Source organism: Crotalus tigris, unplaced genomic scaffold (genome assembly GCF_016545835.1).
Source record: "Crotalus tigris isolate CLP2741 ecotype Arizona unplaced genomic scaffold, ASM1654583v1 scf7180000022970.308977840:1548163, whole genome shotgun sequence".
In the NCBI taxonomy this organism is placed as follows: Eukaryota; Metazoa; Chordata; class Lepidosauria; order Squamata; family Viperidae; genus Crotalus; species Crotalus tigris.
In genome coordinates, this window is record NW_024099557.1 from 1,796,249 (window position 1) to 1,813,862 (window position 17,614).

Genomic DNA, 17,614 nt, shown 5'->3' on the forward strand with positions numbered 1-17,614 from the left:
TTTCTTTTTTATGTAGTTAACTTTAATGTTAAAGTGGTTAACGTTCTAATTGTTTCACGTTGTGGCTTTATGACAGTGGTTCTCAACCTGTGGGTCGGGACCCCATTTGGGGTCGAACGACCATTTCACGGGGCTCGCCAAACAACGCAGTCCGCCATTTTTCCCCCCTTTTCCTTATCTGTGCTACTCCCTTTTATTCTGTTGGCTTTTGAAAGCCAATAGAATAGACTCTCTTGAATAGAGTCTAATTCTATTGGCTTTCAAAAGCCAATAGGAATTGTCCAGGCTGTCTCTGCCCTGCTGAGCCTGCCAAAAGTCCCATTCTGCAAACGGTGCTGCACCAGTTGAGTAGTCCTCGACTTACGACCGGTTGGGGGTCGCGGCATTAAAAAGGTTGAGAAGCACTGCTTTATGAGGTTGTACGCCATCCACGGCATGTAAATTTAATAAATAAAATAGCCATTGTGGTTAACTGACTGGAAATTATAATCAGACGAGAGTTATATGTTTGAAGAGAGTATTTTTTACAAGGTCAGGAGCTGGAGGCGGATCAGAAAAAAAAGGGGGGGTTGCATCTCTCACATCCTACTCCTCAGCTGGACAGCATGAGGCCAGTAACCTCACGTCCTTTCGATGTTTCAGACTACAACTCCCACAATTCCTTGCGGTGGCATTTGGAGTTGGTGCAACAAAAATCCCAAAATGTTCTGAAGCAAGTTTGGGAGAGTTTCTCCCTGGTCATTTTCATTTCCGTTGCCCATCATCTTGGTTTTTAAGTCTTTTAATCTCATTTTAATTAGGGTTTTTTTTTTTTTTTGCATTTTTAACGTTTCTGCTACATGGTAAGCCACCCAGAATTGCTGCATGAGTGAGATGGGTGGCATAGAAATTGAATAAATAAATACATTTCCCAGATTAAAAACTTTGACAAAGCCCTGTAAAGTGGAATGGAACAACTCACCGCGGACAATTCACCATGGGGTAAATCAACGCGGTGAATGTTCTCCGCCACTGTTTTCTTCAACGTTATTTCCATTGACAAAAATGGAAATCGTGTCCAAATAACAGTGGCAGGTAAAACATTTATCACACTGAGTTATCCTGCCTGGAATTGTCCGCGATGAATTTTCCGTGGCGAGTTGACATCGGCGAGTTGTCCTATCAGGGGTAGGCAACCTTGGCTCTTTTATGACTTGTGGACTTCAACTCCAGAATTCCTGAGCCAGCACGACTCAGCTTGGAAACCTCTCCCTGTCCCCTCAGCACGGCTGGCTCAGGAATTCTGGGAGTTGAAGTCCCCGAGTCATAAAAGAGCCAAGGTTGCCTACCCCTGCACTAGATCCCCTGTAAAATAAGCTGAAAATTATTCTCTCCGAAAGGGAAGGGAGCAGGTAGTTGAAAACAATGACTTTTCTTAAGGTTTTTTGGGGCAGGGAAAGAGAGTAACTTACAAGGCTCTCCAGCCGTTTTGCCACGATAGACGCAAACCGCCGCTCGCCAGCCAGTTCAGAGATGAGAAAAATGTACTCAGGAGCAGAAACCTGGTTGGAACGGTGGGTGCGGCCTGGAAGGAAAAGGCAGACGGTGAACGAACCCTCCCACAGCACAATCCAGCTGTCCCAGAACTGTTTCTGTTAGGCATAATAGGAGGAAACTACGAGAAAGGTTGTATATATTTAATTTCGCATGCATTAACTACAGCAAGAATTGTATTTGCCCAATATTGGAAAAATGAAAACTTACCAGCGGAAGAAAAACTAATTAAGAAAATTTTAGATTGCGCAGAAATGGACAGATTGACAATTAAAGATAAAAGAGAAAGAAGATTCAGTGTGCTTTAGAACGTGGGACAATTTTTACCAATGGCTAGAAAAGGGAGTTAGAGAGAAAGGAACATGATATGTACTATGTAATATTAAATATATACTATTAAGAAAAAGACTGAGCGATTAACTAATATATTGATTATGATAATATAGAAATTAACTCTTATTGTTCTTTAAATACATGAACCCAGACAACATGCTGTTTGCTAAATATTAAGAATGTTATTTTTTTTTTTAAAAAAAAAATCCAACCCTAATCCAGGAGACACTATACCATTTCAGACAGGTGGCTGTCCAGTCTTTTCTTAAAAAACTCCAGTGATGGAGCACCTATAACAGTGATGGCGAACCTATGGCACGGGTGCCAGAGGTGGCACTCAGAGCCCTCTCTGTGGGCACATGCGCTGTCAACCCCAGCCTTAGGCCTTCAGCTGGGTTTTAAAAACCTTCGCTTTAGGCCTCCGCTGCCATGTATATAAAAAAAAAAAAGTTTCAATCAATCAGTCAATTTCAACTTCTCGCGGGAAAAAAAAGATCTTGCAAAGTTGGAATTGATTGATTGAACTTTTTAGTCCCACCCAGTCTGCCATTACCACCATAGCCACGCCTACCCAATTGGCCACACACTCCCACTTGGCCACACGCAGCCAATGGTCACACCCACCCGGCACCCGACGATGCATAAATGGGTTTTGGGTTGCAGTTTGGGCACTCGGTCTCTAAAAGGTTTGCCATCACTGACCTACAACCTCTAGAGCAGTGGTTCTCAACCTGTGGGTCGGGACCCCATTTGGGGTCAAACGACCATTTCATGGGGGTCGCCAAACAACGCAGTCCGCCATTTTTCCCCCCTTTTCCTTAGCTGTGCTACTCCCTTTTATTCTATTGGCTGTTGAATGCCAATAGAATAGACTCTCTTGAATAGAGTCTAATTCTATTGGCTTTCAAAAGCCAATAGGAATTGTCCAGGCTGTCTCTGCCCTGCTGAGCCCGCCAAATGTCCCATTCTGCAAACGGTGCTGCACCAGTTGAGTAGTCCTCGACTTATGACCAGTTGGGGGTCGCGGCATTAAAAAGGTTGAGAACCACTGCTCTAGAGGCAAGTCGTTCCTCTGGTTAATTGTTCTCACTGTCAGGAAATTCTTCCTTAGTTCTAGGTTGCTTCTCTCCTTGGTTAGTTTCCATATCCGTTGCTTCTTGTTCTGCCTCCAGGTGCTTTGGAGAATAGCTTGACTCTCTCTTCTTTGTGGCAGCCACTCAAATACTGGAATACTATCATGTCACCCCTAGACCTTCTTTTCATTAAGTTAGATTTCCTACTTCTGGACATTCCTACAGGAGACACCAAAGCTGGCTCGGCTGTCTTACCAAACTGCTGTATTGCTCGGTCAGCACTCCAGGGCAATTCCAGCGTCATGTGGACCCGACGTTTCTGATTCTTTACCCGTCTGTCTGCCTGGAGAGAAATCCCTGAGCTGGAGGCTTCCGAGATTATTGCAACGAGCTGAGAGAAAGAAAAAGAGGGAGAGAGAGAGAGAACAAAGTCAATTTTGTCAGCTGGACTTTTTGGTACGTGGTACCGTGTTTCCCCAAAAGTAAGATGTCAACGCTGCAAATATTATATATTCTTGCTTTGACAATATGCAGAACTGTCTGGTATTTTGGGGGTTAATACAGAGCAGAAGGGGGTGGAGGTAAACCGTGGGAAAGAAAGAGGAAGGAAACTTTTGACCTTCACACTAATTGGATAATGTGATATATGACAGCTAATTTAGGGAGGGAACATGCTGATAAATTAACTGCTCAGAGGAAGAGAACTTAGATCTTAGCATAAAAGCCTCCGTTATTCCTGTGTCCACATTTTGTAACAATAAATGACTTTTAGGAAAATCAATGCCTGGAAGTTCTTTGAAGTGTTTCATTACCCGGAACCATAACATAAGACCTACTCTGAAAATAAGCCCTAGCTTGGTTTTGGGGGGGCTAATATACGCCCTACCCCAAAAATAAGCCCCAGTTTTGGGGCAAGACACGCGCCTAAAAATCAAGCTAGGCTGGAGAGGTGGAGTTTACCATTGCAGCCAGGCCTCCCGTGGATCGACATATATAAAGTTGGAAGGGACCTTAGAGATCATCTAGTCCAACCCACTGCTCAGGCAGGAAACCCCATACCATTTCAGACAAATGGCTGTCCAGTCTCTTCTTAAAAACTTCCAGACATTTGCCTCTCCAGCGCACTTCTTCTGCGACATACCCCCGGCCTGCATTTCACAGTCAGAGGCCTTTCCGGAAGGCCTCTGCAGCCGAGAACTGAGCTACGGATTCAATCCGTAGTTCGGTTCTTGGCTGCAGAGGTCTTCCGGAAAGGCCTCTGACTGCGAAATGCAGGCCGGAGCTCCATTCTCAGGTGCAGAATGAAGCTGCTCCTTCGGCCGCAGAAAAATTGGGCTGGCCGGGCGGGACTGTTGGTGCTGCCGCCGTGAGGTAAATGGAAAAGACACACACACCCCGAAAATAAGATATGGTGCCTCTTTTGGAGGCAAAAAAAAAAAAAAAAAGACTGGGTATTATTTTGGGGGGGAATACAGTGGCTTCCTTCATGTTTTCAAGCAAGTTAGCTCAACCGCTGCCCTGTGAGCTACGGGAGCGTTTTCAAACAGAAAGTGGGAATGGTTTGCAAAGAGGATAAGGAGCAACGGCCCCTCGGGGGTTATCGACCTGCGGGCTGCTGCCATTCGCAGTTTGTTCATTAAGTGAATCCATTTTCTTCAGTTTTATTTTTAATTTTTCTTTTATTTCTGTCAGGAATCTGGAGAAATGCCATCAACCGGCAAACCCCATCAAAATTGCAGTCCCATAACGGCGGGATGCTGCAAATGGCCGTCAGTGTGAACTGTTTGCCAAGCACCCAAAAATCCAGTCATGTGATTTGGAGGAGGCGGGGGGGGGGGCGGGCAGCCATCAGAACTCCAGAGGAAGGTCCTAAGTCCAGGAGTCTTCAAACTTGGCCCTTTTGTGACCTGTGGACTTCAACTCCCAGAATTCCTCAGCCAGGCACGTGTGCCTGGCTGAGGAATTCTGGGAGTTGAAGTCCAACAGGTCACAAAAGGGCCAAGTTTGAAGACCCCTGTCATAAATAGTTCTAGGAAGGGCCAAGATTAACATCAGACCAAGCAAACACAGAGGGGTCCAATGCATTAACAGAGGGATAGAATCAAGATCACGTGAAGTATTAATACCACTCTACAATGCCTTGGTAAGGCCACACTTGGAATACTGCATCCAGTTTTGGTCACCACGATGTAAAAAAGATGTTGAGACTCTAGAAAGAGTACAGAGAAGAGCAACAAAGATGATTAGGGGACTGGAGGCTAAAACATATAAGGAACGGTTGCTAGAATTGGGTATGTCTAGTTTAACGAAGAGAAGGACAAGGGGGGACATGATAGCAGTATTCCAATATCTCAGGGGCTGCCATAAAGAAGAGGGAATCAAGCTATTTTCCAAAGCACCTGAAGGCAGGACAAGAAGCTACGGGTGGAAACTAATCAAGGAGAGAAGCAACCTAGAACTAAGGAGAAACTTCCTGATAGTGAGAACAATTAATCAGTGGAACAGCCTGCCTCCAGAAGCAGTAAATGCTCCAACACTGGAAGTTTTTAAGAAGAGATTGGACAGCCATTTGTCCGAAATGATGTAGGGTTTCCTGCCTGAACAGGGGGTTGGACTAGATGACCTCCAAGGTCCCTTCCAACTTTACTACTATTATTATTATTATATCAAAAGCTGACAGAAGTAAACAGTACCCCAATCAAGGAACTGCCAAGCAAGCTAATAGTAAACATCCTCCAAGACCACTCCCACCAACACTGATAGGGCAAGCCACCAGAATATAAACTGAAAGCAAACCCCCCTCCCTACTAGAACTGATGATGTCAACTAGTTGGGTAATGAAACGTCTGCCAAGAAAAACAGCCAAGCTCAGAGAGCACCCAGGACCCCTCATTTTATTTCAATCCTGAGCTACAAATATTCTCCTCTATCAGCTTCTAACAGTTGCTAAGGGATCAGATATTAAGTGAGGACTGCCTGCATTTGGCCTGCCTGAGCAGTCAATCAGTGTGATGTGGTTCCGGCTAATGAAACATTCCAAAGAACTTCCAGGCATTTATTTTCCTAAAAGTCTTTTAATGTTACAAAATGTCCGCACAGACACAACGGAGGGATGCTAGGATCTAAGTTCTCTTCCTCTGAGCAGTTAAATTGTCAGCATGTTCCCTCCCTAAATTAGCCTCCGATCTCACACTATCCAATTAGTGAGAAGGTCAAATGTTTTCTTCCTCTTTCTTTCCTGGGCTTTACCCCCAACGCTCCTTCTGCTCTTTATTAACCCCATATTTACCAGACAATTCTGCATATTGTCAAAAGCAAGAATATACAATGTTTGCAGCGTTGACACAGTGCTTCCTTGATCTTGCCCAGCCAAGGCAATTCAAGATAAAAACACAGAGGAGTCTGATGCATATCGTGACTCTGGCAAGGTGGGGGCCCTCCCTCCCCCCCATTTCTGGCTGCCCACGGCGCTCACTTTGTCTCCATTCATGAAACGCTCCTTCTCCTTGAGGTTCACGTGGTCGATCGACAGCCCCTGCTCGGCTCGTGATTCAAAGACCACGGAGCCATCGGGCCTCCGCATGACTCGTCCCTTCCGCCCAGTCATCTGTCCAAGAGGGGAAAAGGGACACATTGGAAGAGACAAAATGGGACACAGCGGCGACCCTGTTTCGTAGCTTGGGGGACGTCTGCGAGGAGTGGCTGCTTGGCTGCTATTTTACGGCACCTGTAATTTTGCCTGTGGTTTCTATTCGGTTTTTACATGATTGGCCACCCAAAGCCACATGCTTCAGAGGGGCGATCATATCTAATTAATTAATTAAATCTATCTATCTCTGAGACAAGCGTAGCTGCCCAGAATCACCTTGTAGGGGAGATAGATGGATGGATGGATGGATGGATGGATGGATGGATAGATAGATAGATAGATAGGGATGGATGGAGATAGATATGGATGGATGGATGGATGGATGGATGGATGGATAGCTAGATAGACAGACAAGACAGATAGATAACTAGATAGATTATGCATGGATAGAGATAGAGATATAGAGATAGATATGGATGGATGGATGGATGAATAGATGGATGGATGGATAGGTAGGTAGGTAGATAGGTAGGTAGGTAGGTAGGTAGGTAGGTAGGTAGGTAGATAGATAGATAGATAGATAGATAGATAGATAGATAGATAGATAGATAGATAGATAGACAGACAGACAGATAGATAGATGATCTTTCCAGGCAGGGATTTCCCCTTTCCTGGAGGACCTGAACCCAGGATCTCAAGCAGCGTACGGTTGCATTTGAAACAAATGAGAGGAGCCACTAACTTCATGGCTCCCTCCTATGAAGGAGGGTGCCTGATCTATCTCTGTATGAGACTCTGCTCTCACCTCCTCCCATTTGATCTTACTGAGATGGAGGAGAGCTTAATTAAATGGAAAAGAACCGGTCACCAACCCTGGCGGGGCCAGTTACTGTATGTAAATAGGGAACAAACCTCTGACTAGCACTGATGATGTTACCTAGTTGGGTCATGACATTTCTGCAAGGAAACAACCAAGCTCAGAGGACCCCACCGAGGACCCCACAAAAGAACTTCTCTTTGTAGCAAGGCTAATACTGCACATTCTCTTAAATCAAAGGTACAGGCTGGGGCTCTCCTAAGTTGGCCACTTTTAAGACTTGTGGACTTCAACTCTCATGCTGGCTGAGGAATTCTGGGAGTTGAAGTCCACAAGTCTTAAAGGGGCAGCCCTCGAACTGTGAATTGACTCCGTGAGGCACAGAAGATAAAAACCTTTTGTGATGCTTCCCCTTACTCTGGTTCCTAATGTTTTACCTCTGCTACTTTTTCAGGGCCTCCAAAGTAGTCGATCAGTTCATCCAAGGTGTTAAGAGGTAGTTCTTTGCCCAATGCCTTCACTTTAGACAGCAGTTCCTGCTTCATGTTCTCCACACATTCCAGAGTTCCTGATCCGTTCATCTCCTTTTGGGAGTGCAGCCAGTAGATGCCAACTAGAAAGGGGAAGAGAAAGAGATTGCAGCTCTTTTTCTTTTTTGGAGAAAGGAAAACAGGAAGGCAGAGAAGGGCAAAGGTAACGTTGTAGCTTGCAGCAATCGTAGGATTCTTGAGACACTCAATTTTTTTCCTCTTGGATACTCAAGAGTCCAATGCTGCTATTCTCCAAAGCACCAGAGGGCAGGACAAGAAATAACGGTTGGAAAATGACCAAAGAGTTAGACAGTCACTTGTCTGAAATGGTATAGGTTCTCCTGCTTAAGCGGCAGGCTGGACTAGAAGACCTCCAAGGTCCCTTCCAGCTCTATTCTATTCTATTCTATTCTATTCTATTCTATTCTATTCTATTCTATTCTATTCTATTCTATTCTATTCTATTCTATTCTTTATTCTCTATTCTATTTTCTATATTCTATTCTATTCTACTCTACTCTATTCTATATTCTATATTCTATTCTACTCTACTCTACTCTATACTCTATATGCTCTATACTCTATATACTCTATACTCTATACTCTATACTCTATATTCTATTCTATTCTATTCTATTCTATTCTATTCTATTCTATTCTATTCTATTCTATTCTATTCTATTCTATTCTATTCTATTCTATATTCCATTCCATTCCCTATTCTATATTCTATTCCAGTGGTGGCGAACCTATGGCACGGGTGCCAGAGGTGGCACGTAGAGCCCTCTCTGTGGGCATGTGCGCCGTTGCCCCAGTCCTAGGCCTTCAGCTGGGTTTTATAAAACCTTTTCGCTTTAGCCTCCACCCCCATGTGCAAAAAAAAAAAAAAAAAAAGGTTCAATCAATCAGTCAATTTCAACTTCTCGCGGAAAAAAAAAAGATCTTGCAAAGTTGGAATTGATTGATTGAACTTTTTAGTCCCACCCAGTCTGCCGTTACCACCGCAGCCATGCCCACCCAATGGGCCACACCCACCCAATTGGCTACACTCACCCAATTGGCCACACCCACCCAACTGGCCACATCCATCCAGCACCCGATGATCATAAGTGGGTTTTGCGTTGCAGTTTGGGCACTCGATCTCTAAAAGGTTCGCCATCACTGGAATATAATACAGAAAATAGAATAGAGAATAGAATAGAACAGTGATGGCGAACCTTTTAGAGATTGAGTGCCTGCGAGAAGTTGAAATTGACTGATTGATTGAACGTTTTTTGTTTTTGTTTTTGTTTTGCACATGGCGGTGGAGGCTAAAGCGAAAAGGTTTTATAAAACCCAGCTGAAGGCCTAGGACTGGGGCGACGGTGCACGTGCCCACAGAGAGGGCTCTGAGTGCTGCCTCTGGCACCCGTGCCGTAGGTTCGCTACCACTGTTCTGTTCTGTTCTGTTCTGTTCTGTTCTGTGCTATTCTATTCTATTCTATTCTATTCTATTCTATTCTATTCTATTCTATTCTATTCTATTCTATATTCTACATTCTATTCTATTTTCTATATTCTATTCTATTCTATTCTATTCTATTCTATTCTATTCTATTCTATTCTATTCTATTCTATTCCCAGGGAAATATAGTTAGTCCTCGACTTATGGCAATTGAGCCCAAAATTTCTACTGCTAAGATAGTTGTTGTGAATTTTGCCCCATTTTACAACTTTTCTTGCCACAGTTGTTAAGTGAATCAGTGCAGTTGTTAAATCAGTCATACGTTTGTTTAGCGAACCTGGCTTCCCCCTTGACTTTGCTTGTCAGAAGGTCGCAAAAGGGAATCATGTGACCCCGGGACACTGCAACCGACATAAATACATGCGGGTGTCCGAATTTTGATCACATGACTATGGGGATGTTGCAATGGTTGTTAAGTGTAAAAAAATGGTGATAAGTCCCTTTTTCAGTGCCGCTGTAACTTCGAACGGTTACTAAAAGGATGGTCGTAACTTGAGGGCTACCAGTATATATTGAATGGTGCAAATACAGGTAGTCCTCGACTTAGGACCACAACTGAGCCCAAAATTTATGTTGTTAAGGGAGACGTTTAAGTGAATTTTGCCCATTTTACGATCTTTGTCACAGTTGTTAAGTGAATCGCTGAAATCGTTAAGTTAGTAACCTGGTTGTTGAGTGGCTGGCTTCCTGGCTTTCCCATTGGCTTTGTTTGTCAGAAGGTCACAAAAGGGAATCATGTGACTCCCCCGGGACACTGCAACCATCATAATGTGAGTCAGATGCCAAACATCTGAATTTTTTTATATATATAAATATTTTATTAATTTTCTACTTTTACAGTCAAATACCTAATAAACAACGTGTTGTCTGAGTCCATTCAGTGGTCTATATTACCGTAAATGCCGGCGTATAAGACGACTTCTGCGAGTGCTGAAATCGGCGCCAAAGACGGGGGTCGTCTTATACGCCGAGTCGTCTTATACGCCGGAAATACTGGTAGTTTCCGGCGTATAAGACGACGTTCTAGGAATGCGGCCCGGCTATAAAGACGGGGGTCGTCTTATACACCGGGTCGCCTTGTACGCCGGCATTTACGGTAACTTCTTTAGACTAGACCACGGGTAGGCAACCTTGGCTCTTTTATGACTCGTGGACTTCAACTCCCAGAATTCCTGAGCCAGCATGGCTCAGCTTGGAAACCTCTCCCTGTCCCCTCAGCATGGCTGGCTCAGGAATTCTGGGAGTTGAAGTCCACGAGTCATAAAAGAGCCAGGGTTGCCTACCCCTGGACTAGATCCAATATTACATCTCCAAATGTTTCCTCTCTTCTTCCGACAGTACCTATTTTCCCATACTAGGTAAATACAATTCTTATTGTTATTAGTAAATATACAATTGAATATCAACATCTTCGTTACCTTTTTCTAATAATATCAATAATCTCAGTTTAAGATATCTTTTCTAACCAAAGCACAGCTTAATTGCATTTGCACTTAACATCCATATGTTCAATCAGTATCCTGTTTTCTCTCTCTTTTTTTTAATTTTAATTTCCCATCAGTGTTCAAAATGTCTCTTATTGTTTATAATTCCAAAGTAAGTTATATTTGGGTAACCAAAAGCTTCCCTCATTCAAACTTCTTAAAATTTTCCTGTTTCCCTTCTCATAACTAAATCTAATCTTCTAATTGCAAACCTTATTTCTGTTTTTAGCAATTGTCTATTCTCCAGCATATTCAAACATCTAATTAACAGTATTATCCCATCTAATAAATCAAAACCTCTAGTGTCTGAATTCTGATCGTGTGATCTTGGGGATGCTGCAAAGGTTGCAACTGTTTAAAATGGTCATAAGTCACTTTTATTCAGTGCCGTTGTAACTTTGAACGGTCACTAAATGAAATGTTGTAAGCTGAGGATGACCTGTAGTTGCTTCAGTTTGGCAAGATTTCTATCAATCATGGGAACTGCTTAGAAGAAAGTCAGCCTATCTTTTTTATGCTTGGAGTCCAACAGTAGCACCATTACAATAACATTTATTCTTATCTATTTATTTAAGTTCTCACCATCGACATCAACAAAGTAATAATACCATAATATGTATTTTGATATGTATTTTGAATATAAGGTACTATTACGAATGGAGATAAAGAAAACTTTGATTAGCTAAAACATAGAAGTATGAATATTAACATGGCAAGAATTTAAATAGATAAAACGTGTATCCTGAATACTAGAGTTTTTGAGGAACTGTGATGAAGGGAATTGAGAGCATTTAATAACTCGGAAATGATAAATATTAAACGTTAATTTGAAATATTAATGGAAAATTAAGATTGAGAAAAAGTCACCAGGACATGGACTGTCTCAAAGATTGAACGTTAAAACAATCAAGATATATATACACACATTCCCCCATCCTGCGCCTGAAGGCAGGACAAGAAGCAACAGATGGAAACTAATCAAGGAGAGAAGCAACCTAGAACTAAGGAGAAACTTCCTGACAATTAGAACAATTAACCAGTGGAACAACCTGCTTCCAGAAGCGGTGAATGCTCCAACACTGGAAGTTTTTAAGAAGAAACTGGACAACCATTTGTCCGAAATGGTATAGGGTACCTGCCTGAGCAGGGGATTAGACTTGATGACCTCCAAGGTCCCTTCCAACATTATTATTAACATTATTAACATTATTATTATTATTATTATTATTATTATTATTCATCTTCAGTTCCACCACTGCCCCCATTTCACATGTGCAACTAGGGAACGATCCTTCTGCCTGCCCTGGAGGAGAGCTTCCCCGGATATTTCTGGCTGGCAAGGAGGACAGGGGTCATCCGAACGGGACTTACTTGGGTCGTGACCCATGGCGCCATTGATGGGTTTGTATCGGCTGGCCACGTCCTCCATCTCCACGAGAGACTCTGGAGAGGAGTTGAAGTCGCTCTCCAGACAGGGCTCGGAATCGGTGCTGCTGTCGGAGCTGATCTTGATGATGTCGTTGTGGCTGCCGCCGTAGTGGTCGTAGGTGGCTCTCATCACTTTGTTAACGCCTCGGACTCTTTGTTTCTCTGGAGGAAAAAAACAGGAAGGAAGAACCATTGAAAGAGCGATTCCATGCAGAGCAGTGTTCCTCAACGCAAGCAACTTTCATAAGGGGTGGACTTCAACTCCCAGAATTCCACAGCCAGCATGGCTGGCTGTGGAATTCTGGGAGTTGAAGTCCACCCGTCTTCAAATTGCTCAGGTTGAAAAACACCGCCTTTAGAAAGAGGCATAAGGAGGGCAGGGGGAAGCAGTGCAATTGGCAAGGCGTAGCAACGGAGACGAACATAGAATAATAGAGAGTTGGAAGGGACCTCAGAGGTCTTCTAGTCCAACCCTCTGCTCAAGCAGGAGACTTATATCATTTCAGACAAATGGTGGTCCAGTCTCTTTGAAAGCCTCCAAAGATGGAGCACCCACAACTTCTGAAGGCAGGTTGGTTGATTGCTCTCACCGTTAGGAAATTTCTCCTTAGTTCTAGGTTATTTCTCTCCTTGGTTAGTTTCCAACCATTGTTTCTTGCCTTGCCTTTTGGTGTTTTGGAAAATAGTTTGACCCCCCTCGTCTTTGTAGGAGCCCCTCAAATATTGGAAACTGCTATCATGTCTCCGCTAGTCCTTCTTTCTGCGTATGTTTTAGCCTCCAGCCACGCTAATCATTTGTGTTGCTTTTCTCTGCACTCTTTCCAGAGTCTCAACATCTGTTTTGTACTGTCGTGACCAGAACTGGAGGCAGTATTCCAAGTGTGGTCGTACTAAGGCTTCATAAAGCGGCGCTAGAACTTCACCTCATCTTGATTCTATTCCTCTGTTAATGCAAATTAACAGGTTAATTACCAAATTGTGATTTTTTTAATATGCTAACCAAAAAAAATCTCCTTTGAACCAAGTTGCTGGTGACATCATCAGTCTATGTTGTTTTTAAGTACAGATATTCCACGATTTATGACTATTCATTTAGTGATCACTTGGGAGTTATGATGGTGCTGAAAAAAGCAAATTCTGACTGATCCTCACACTTATGACCATTGTAGCATTCCCATGGTTGTATAATCAAAATTTGGGCACTTGGCAACTGGCATGTATTTATGATGGTTGAGGCATCCTGGGATCATGGGATCACCGTTCGCGACCTTTCCGGCTGGTTTCCGACGATGGGGTAAGCCGGATTCACTTAATGACTGCAGTGATTCACTTAACAACCGTGGCAAAAATGGTCATAAAATTGGGTGCAACTCATTTAACAGCCACCTTGCTTAGCAATGGAAATTCTGGTCCCAATTATACTCCTGAGGCCTACCAATAATTCAGAAACTTTAGGAACCACCACAGATTCCTCACCCTTGGTGGTGTTCCTAAAGTCATTCTTAGGAGGAAAATGACAGTTAAGGTCAGGATCAGATGGGAAGACGCACCACAAATTGCGTGAGTATGAAAAGCATTGCAGACCTAAGGCAGGGGTAGGCAACCTGGGCTCTTTTATGACTGGTGGACTTCAACTCCCAGAATTCCTGAGCCAGCCATGCTGAGGGAAAAGGGAGAAGTTTCCAAGCTGAGCCATGCTGGCTCAGGAATTCTGGGAGTTGAAGTCCACAAGTCATAAAAGAGCCAAGGTTGCCTATTCCTGACCTAGAACAAGCCCCTGCGGCAAATGAAGGCATGAAACAGCTAGAAAATAAAAACAGTGAAAAGAAAAGACGATTGGAAGAGCAAAATGGAGGAATGGGAAAATGGGGACAGGATGAGAAGGGAGAGAACAGGATGCAAACTGCAGGTGCACCGCAGAAGGTCTGGGATATCAGGATTTTTTTAAGGGGGGGGGAAGGGAGGATAAGAAGGATCTTACGTTTTCTTTTAAGGACACTTCCTCTTTCTCTTTTTCGTTTGGTTGAAGGAAAGTGCTTCCGAATTAGTGAAAGGAAGACGCCTCTGAAAGTTAAGAGGGGATATTTTATTCTAGCTGCCAGGACACCCAAACTGCTCACTTGAAAATTAAAAAAAAAATAAAAAGGCACAGAGAAAAATCAAAACTAAAACAGAACAACCCAAGGCTCGGTGCTGCAGAATTGAGATGGGTGTTTTCCGTTTTGCAAAAAAAAAAAAAAAAAAAGAGGTCCAGAGTCTTTGAACCTGTGCTTGTTTAGTTGCACTAAAATCGGTAGCGGTTACTCTTCTAAAAGAAACACGCATTTCTGTTTGCAATGCTGCCTGGGATATATAGGCTTGTGGGGAGCCCTTGGTGCTCTCTGAGCTTGGTTGTTTTCTTGCAGACTTTTCATGCCCCAACTAGGTAATGCCATCAGTGCTAGAAGGGAGTGGAGTTAGCTCTTCTATATACTAGTACAGGGGTCTTCAAATTTGGGCCTTTTATGACTTATGGACTTCAACTCCCAGAATTCCTTAACTAAAGTGCCTGGCTGAGGAATTCTGGGAGTTGAAGTCCACAAGTCATAAAAGGGCCAAGTTTGAAGACCCCTGTACTAGTAGCTTGCCTTGCCAGTGTTAATGAGAATGTTCTTGGCAAATTCTTGCTTGTACATTTGTTTATTGTTTGTTGTCTGAGTTGCTGATGACATACCACTGTATACCGAGAGCAAACACACTCCCTTCTAGCATGGATGGTGTTACTTGGTTGGGTAATGAAATGTCTGCAAAAAAACCCAACCAAGCTCAGAGAGCACCAAGGACCCCACACTTTGATTCTGAACTACAAATATTCTCTTCTATTGATAACATATAAATTTTCCTGATATAATGGACATATGGACATTTGTTTTCACAATGTTATGTATTTCTTTACAGTCCTCCCCAAGTGTAATGGTTGTTGTTGCACTGACATGAACATTAATTAACATTAACAACTTAGAAAACTGAACACTGGATGGCAACTAATTTTCCATTGGGGCAGAGGCTTAAAATATGAAATAGGTTTGCATTCAGCTGCAAAATATAAAGTAGGTGTGCATTTAAATGCAAGCTTAACAAACATCCCTATGCTCTAGACTAGAGCAGGGGTCTTCAAACTTGGCCCTTTTATGACTTGTGGACTTCGACTCCCAGAACTCCTCAGCCAGACATGCCTGGCTGAGGAATTCTGGGAGTCGAAGTCCACAAGTCATAAAAGGGCCAAGTTTGAAGACCCCTGCTCTAGAGTAGCATTTCTCCACTTTGGCCACTTTAAGATTCCACAGCCCGCTTGGCTGGCTGTGGAATTCTGAGAGTTGGGGGTCCACCCATCTTAAAAGTGGTCAAGGTTGAAAAATACTGCTCTAGGTAGACCACATGTCTGGCTTGACTGCTATTGGTTCAATTGCTGTGATGTCAGAGAAAGTTTTTATAAAACCCAGCTGAAGGCCTAGGACTGGGGCAACGGCGCACATGCCCACAGAGAGGGCTCTGAGTGCCGCCTCCGGCACCCGTGCCATAGGTTCGCCACCACTGCCCTATCGTATCTATTGAAGCCAACAAAAAGTGGCATTTTTGAGGTGAAAGATTATAAGGGAACCCTGAAAGTGGTAGACAGGCAGGGGTTTTTTTTGGCCTTTCACAAGCAAGCAGCTAATGTGAAGGAGAGACAACGCCGTACTCTCTTTTCAAAACAACACCGGACAATTTTATGCTTTGTCCTTCTCGTTTAGCTACAGACAGGGCTGTCTTCACAAGACTAGATAGGAAAAGACCAAACAATGCAAAGGAGGGTGGGGGGGAGAGGGCTGTGATGCGGTGGCTCAATGTAGATGACAGAGCTTTGAGCGGGGGATGCACCTGAGGGGTCTCCCATCTTCACCCCCCACCCCCACAAATGCATGGTAGGGGTCATGGACAAAGCAGTGAGCCAAAGGGAAAAAACAAAACACCAAAATGAGGTGAGATTTGGGGATGGCGTGGCCTGAGCTTGGTGGCTTGCTTCAGACAGAAGGCACAAAGGTTGAGAATCCCTAGGCAGCCAGTGGGTTGCATTTCCACAGGTGCCACTAAAATGATGCCACTGATGCCGGTTTGTGTGTGTGTGTGTGTGTGTGTGTGTGTGTGTTTCTCAGAGGCCGCCTGAAAGATAAAAGTCCAAAGATGCCTGCCTTTAATCAGAATGCAACAGAGCAGTGATTTTTGAGGGATCCCTCCATGGTATCTGTGGAATTGTAGCCCACCAACGTCTCGGGCAGGGATTGTGCTAGAGTTCACAAAAAAGTGCATCCCCCTCCCTCAGGGGCCCCCAATGGGAAACTCACTCGGCTGCCGACACAAAGCAGTTCAGGTGTCCCTCGTTCTCGTCCAGGACTTCCCGGGTGCGGGCCTCCCCCGTCGACTGCAACCCGATGACCACGCACTGTGGAAAGGCAAGCCGGGCAGAAGTGAGACCAAGGATGGCCAGCATGTGGGGAAAAAAAACAAACTGTCAAGATGCGTGGAACAGGCTGGCTGATAAAACTCAGGAACTGAAAGTAATGGAGGAAGAGGGTGGGGGAGGGAGAAGGGGAAGGAGGAAAAGGAGGAGGAAGAGGTAAGAAGGAAAAGGAGAAGGAGGGCAAGGAGGAAGATAATGAGGAAGAGAAAGAGGAGGAGGAGAAGGAAGGGAAGGAGGAAGAGGAAAGAGGGAGGAAGAGAAAGAGAAGGAAAAGGAGGAGAGGAGGAAGACAAGAAAGAGGAGGAGGAGGAGGAGGAGGAGGGAAGAGGGAGGAAGGGAAAGAGAAGGAAAAGGAGAAGAGGGCAAGGAGGAAGAGAAGGAGGAAGAGAAAGAGAAAGAGGAGAGGAAGAGGAGGAGGAAGAGAAGGAGGAAGAGGGAAGAGGGAGGAAGGGAAAGAGAAGAAAAAGGAGAAGAAGAGGGCAAGGAGGAAGAGAAAGAGAAAGAGGAGAGGAGGAAGAGGAGGGAAGAGGGAGGAAGGGAAAGAGAAGGAAAAGGAGAAGGAAGAGAAGGGCAAGAAGGAAGAGGAGGGAGGACAAGAAAGAGGAAGAGGAGGAGGAGAAGGAGGAGAAAAGAGAAGAAGGGAACAGGAAGAGGAAGAGGAGGAGGAAGAGGGGGGAGGAGGAGGAGGAAGAGAAAGAGGAGGAGAATATTTGGTTAATTCAAAGAACCACCAGACTGTAAAAGGAAACCTGCGCACATTCTGCTCCCTCACACTGAATTATCAGAGCTACAACTACGGGTCACGGTAGGACGGGCTTTGAAGCAGCGTCTCTCCTTCCTCAC

At 44.1% G+C, this 17,614-nt stretch overlaps 1 protein-coding gene across 6 annotated transcripts in view; it reads right to left on the reverse strand.

Moving 5' to 3' along the window:
* Positions 1-17,614, reverse strand: part of SBNO2 (strawberry notch homolog 2) — a 142,927-nt gene that overhangs the window by 20,547 nt on the left and 104,766 nt on the right. For all 6 annotated transcript variants that reach the window (XM_039319253.1, XM_039319254.1, XM_039319255.1 and 3 more), the window contains 7 exons: positions 16,656-16,753; positions 14,273-14,355; positions 12,235-12,453; positions 7,783-7,958; positions 6,415-6,546; positions 3,195-3,330; positions 1,452-1,564 (listed from right to left, as the gene is read on the reverse strand). In XM_039319253.1, coding sequence (XP_039175187.1) covers positions 1,452-1,564; positions 3,195-3,330; positions 6,415-6,546; positions 7,783-7,958; positions 12,235-12,453; positions 14,273-14,355; positions 16,656-16,753 — 957 coding nt within the window. The remainder of the gene's footprint in view (positions 1-1,451; positions 1,565-3,194; positions 3,331-6,414; positions 6,547-7,782; positions 7,959-12,234; positions 12,454-14,272; positions 14,356-16,655; positions 16,754-17,614) is intronic.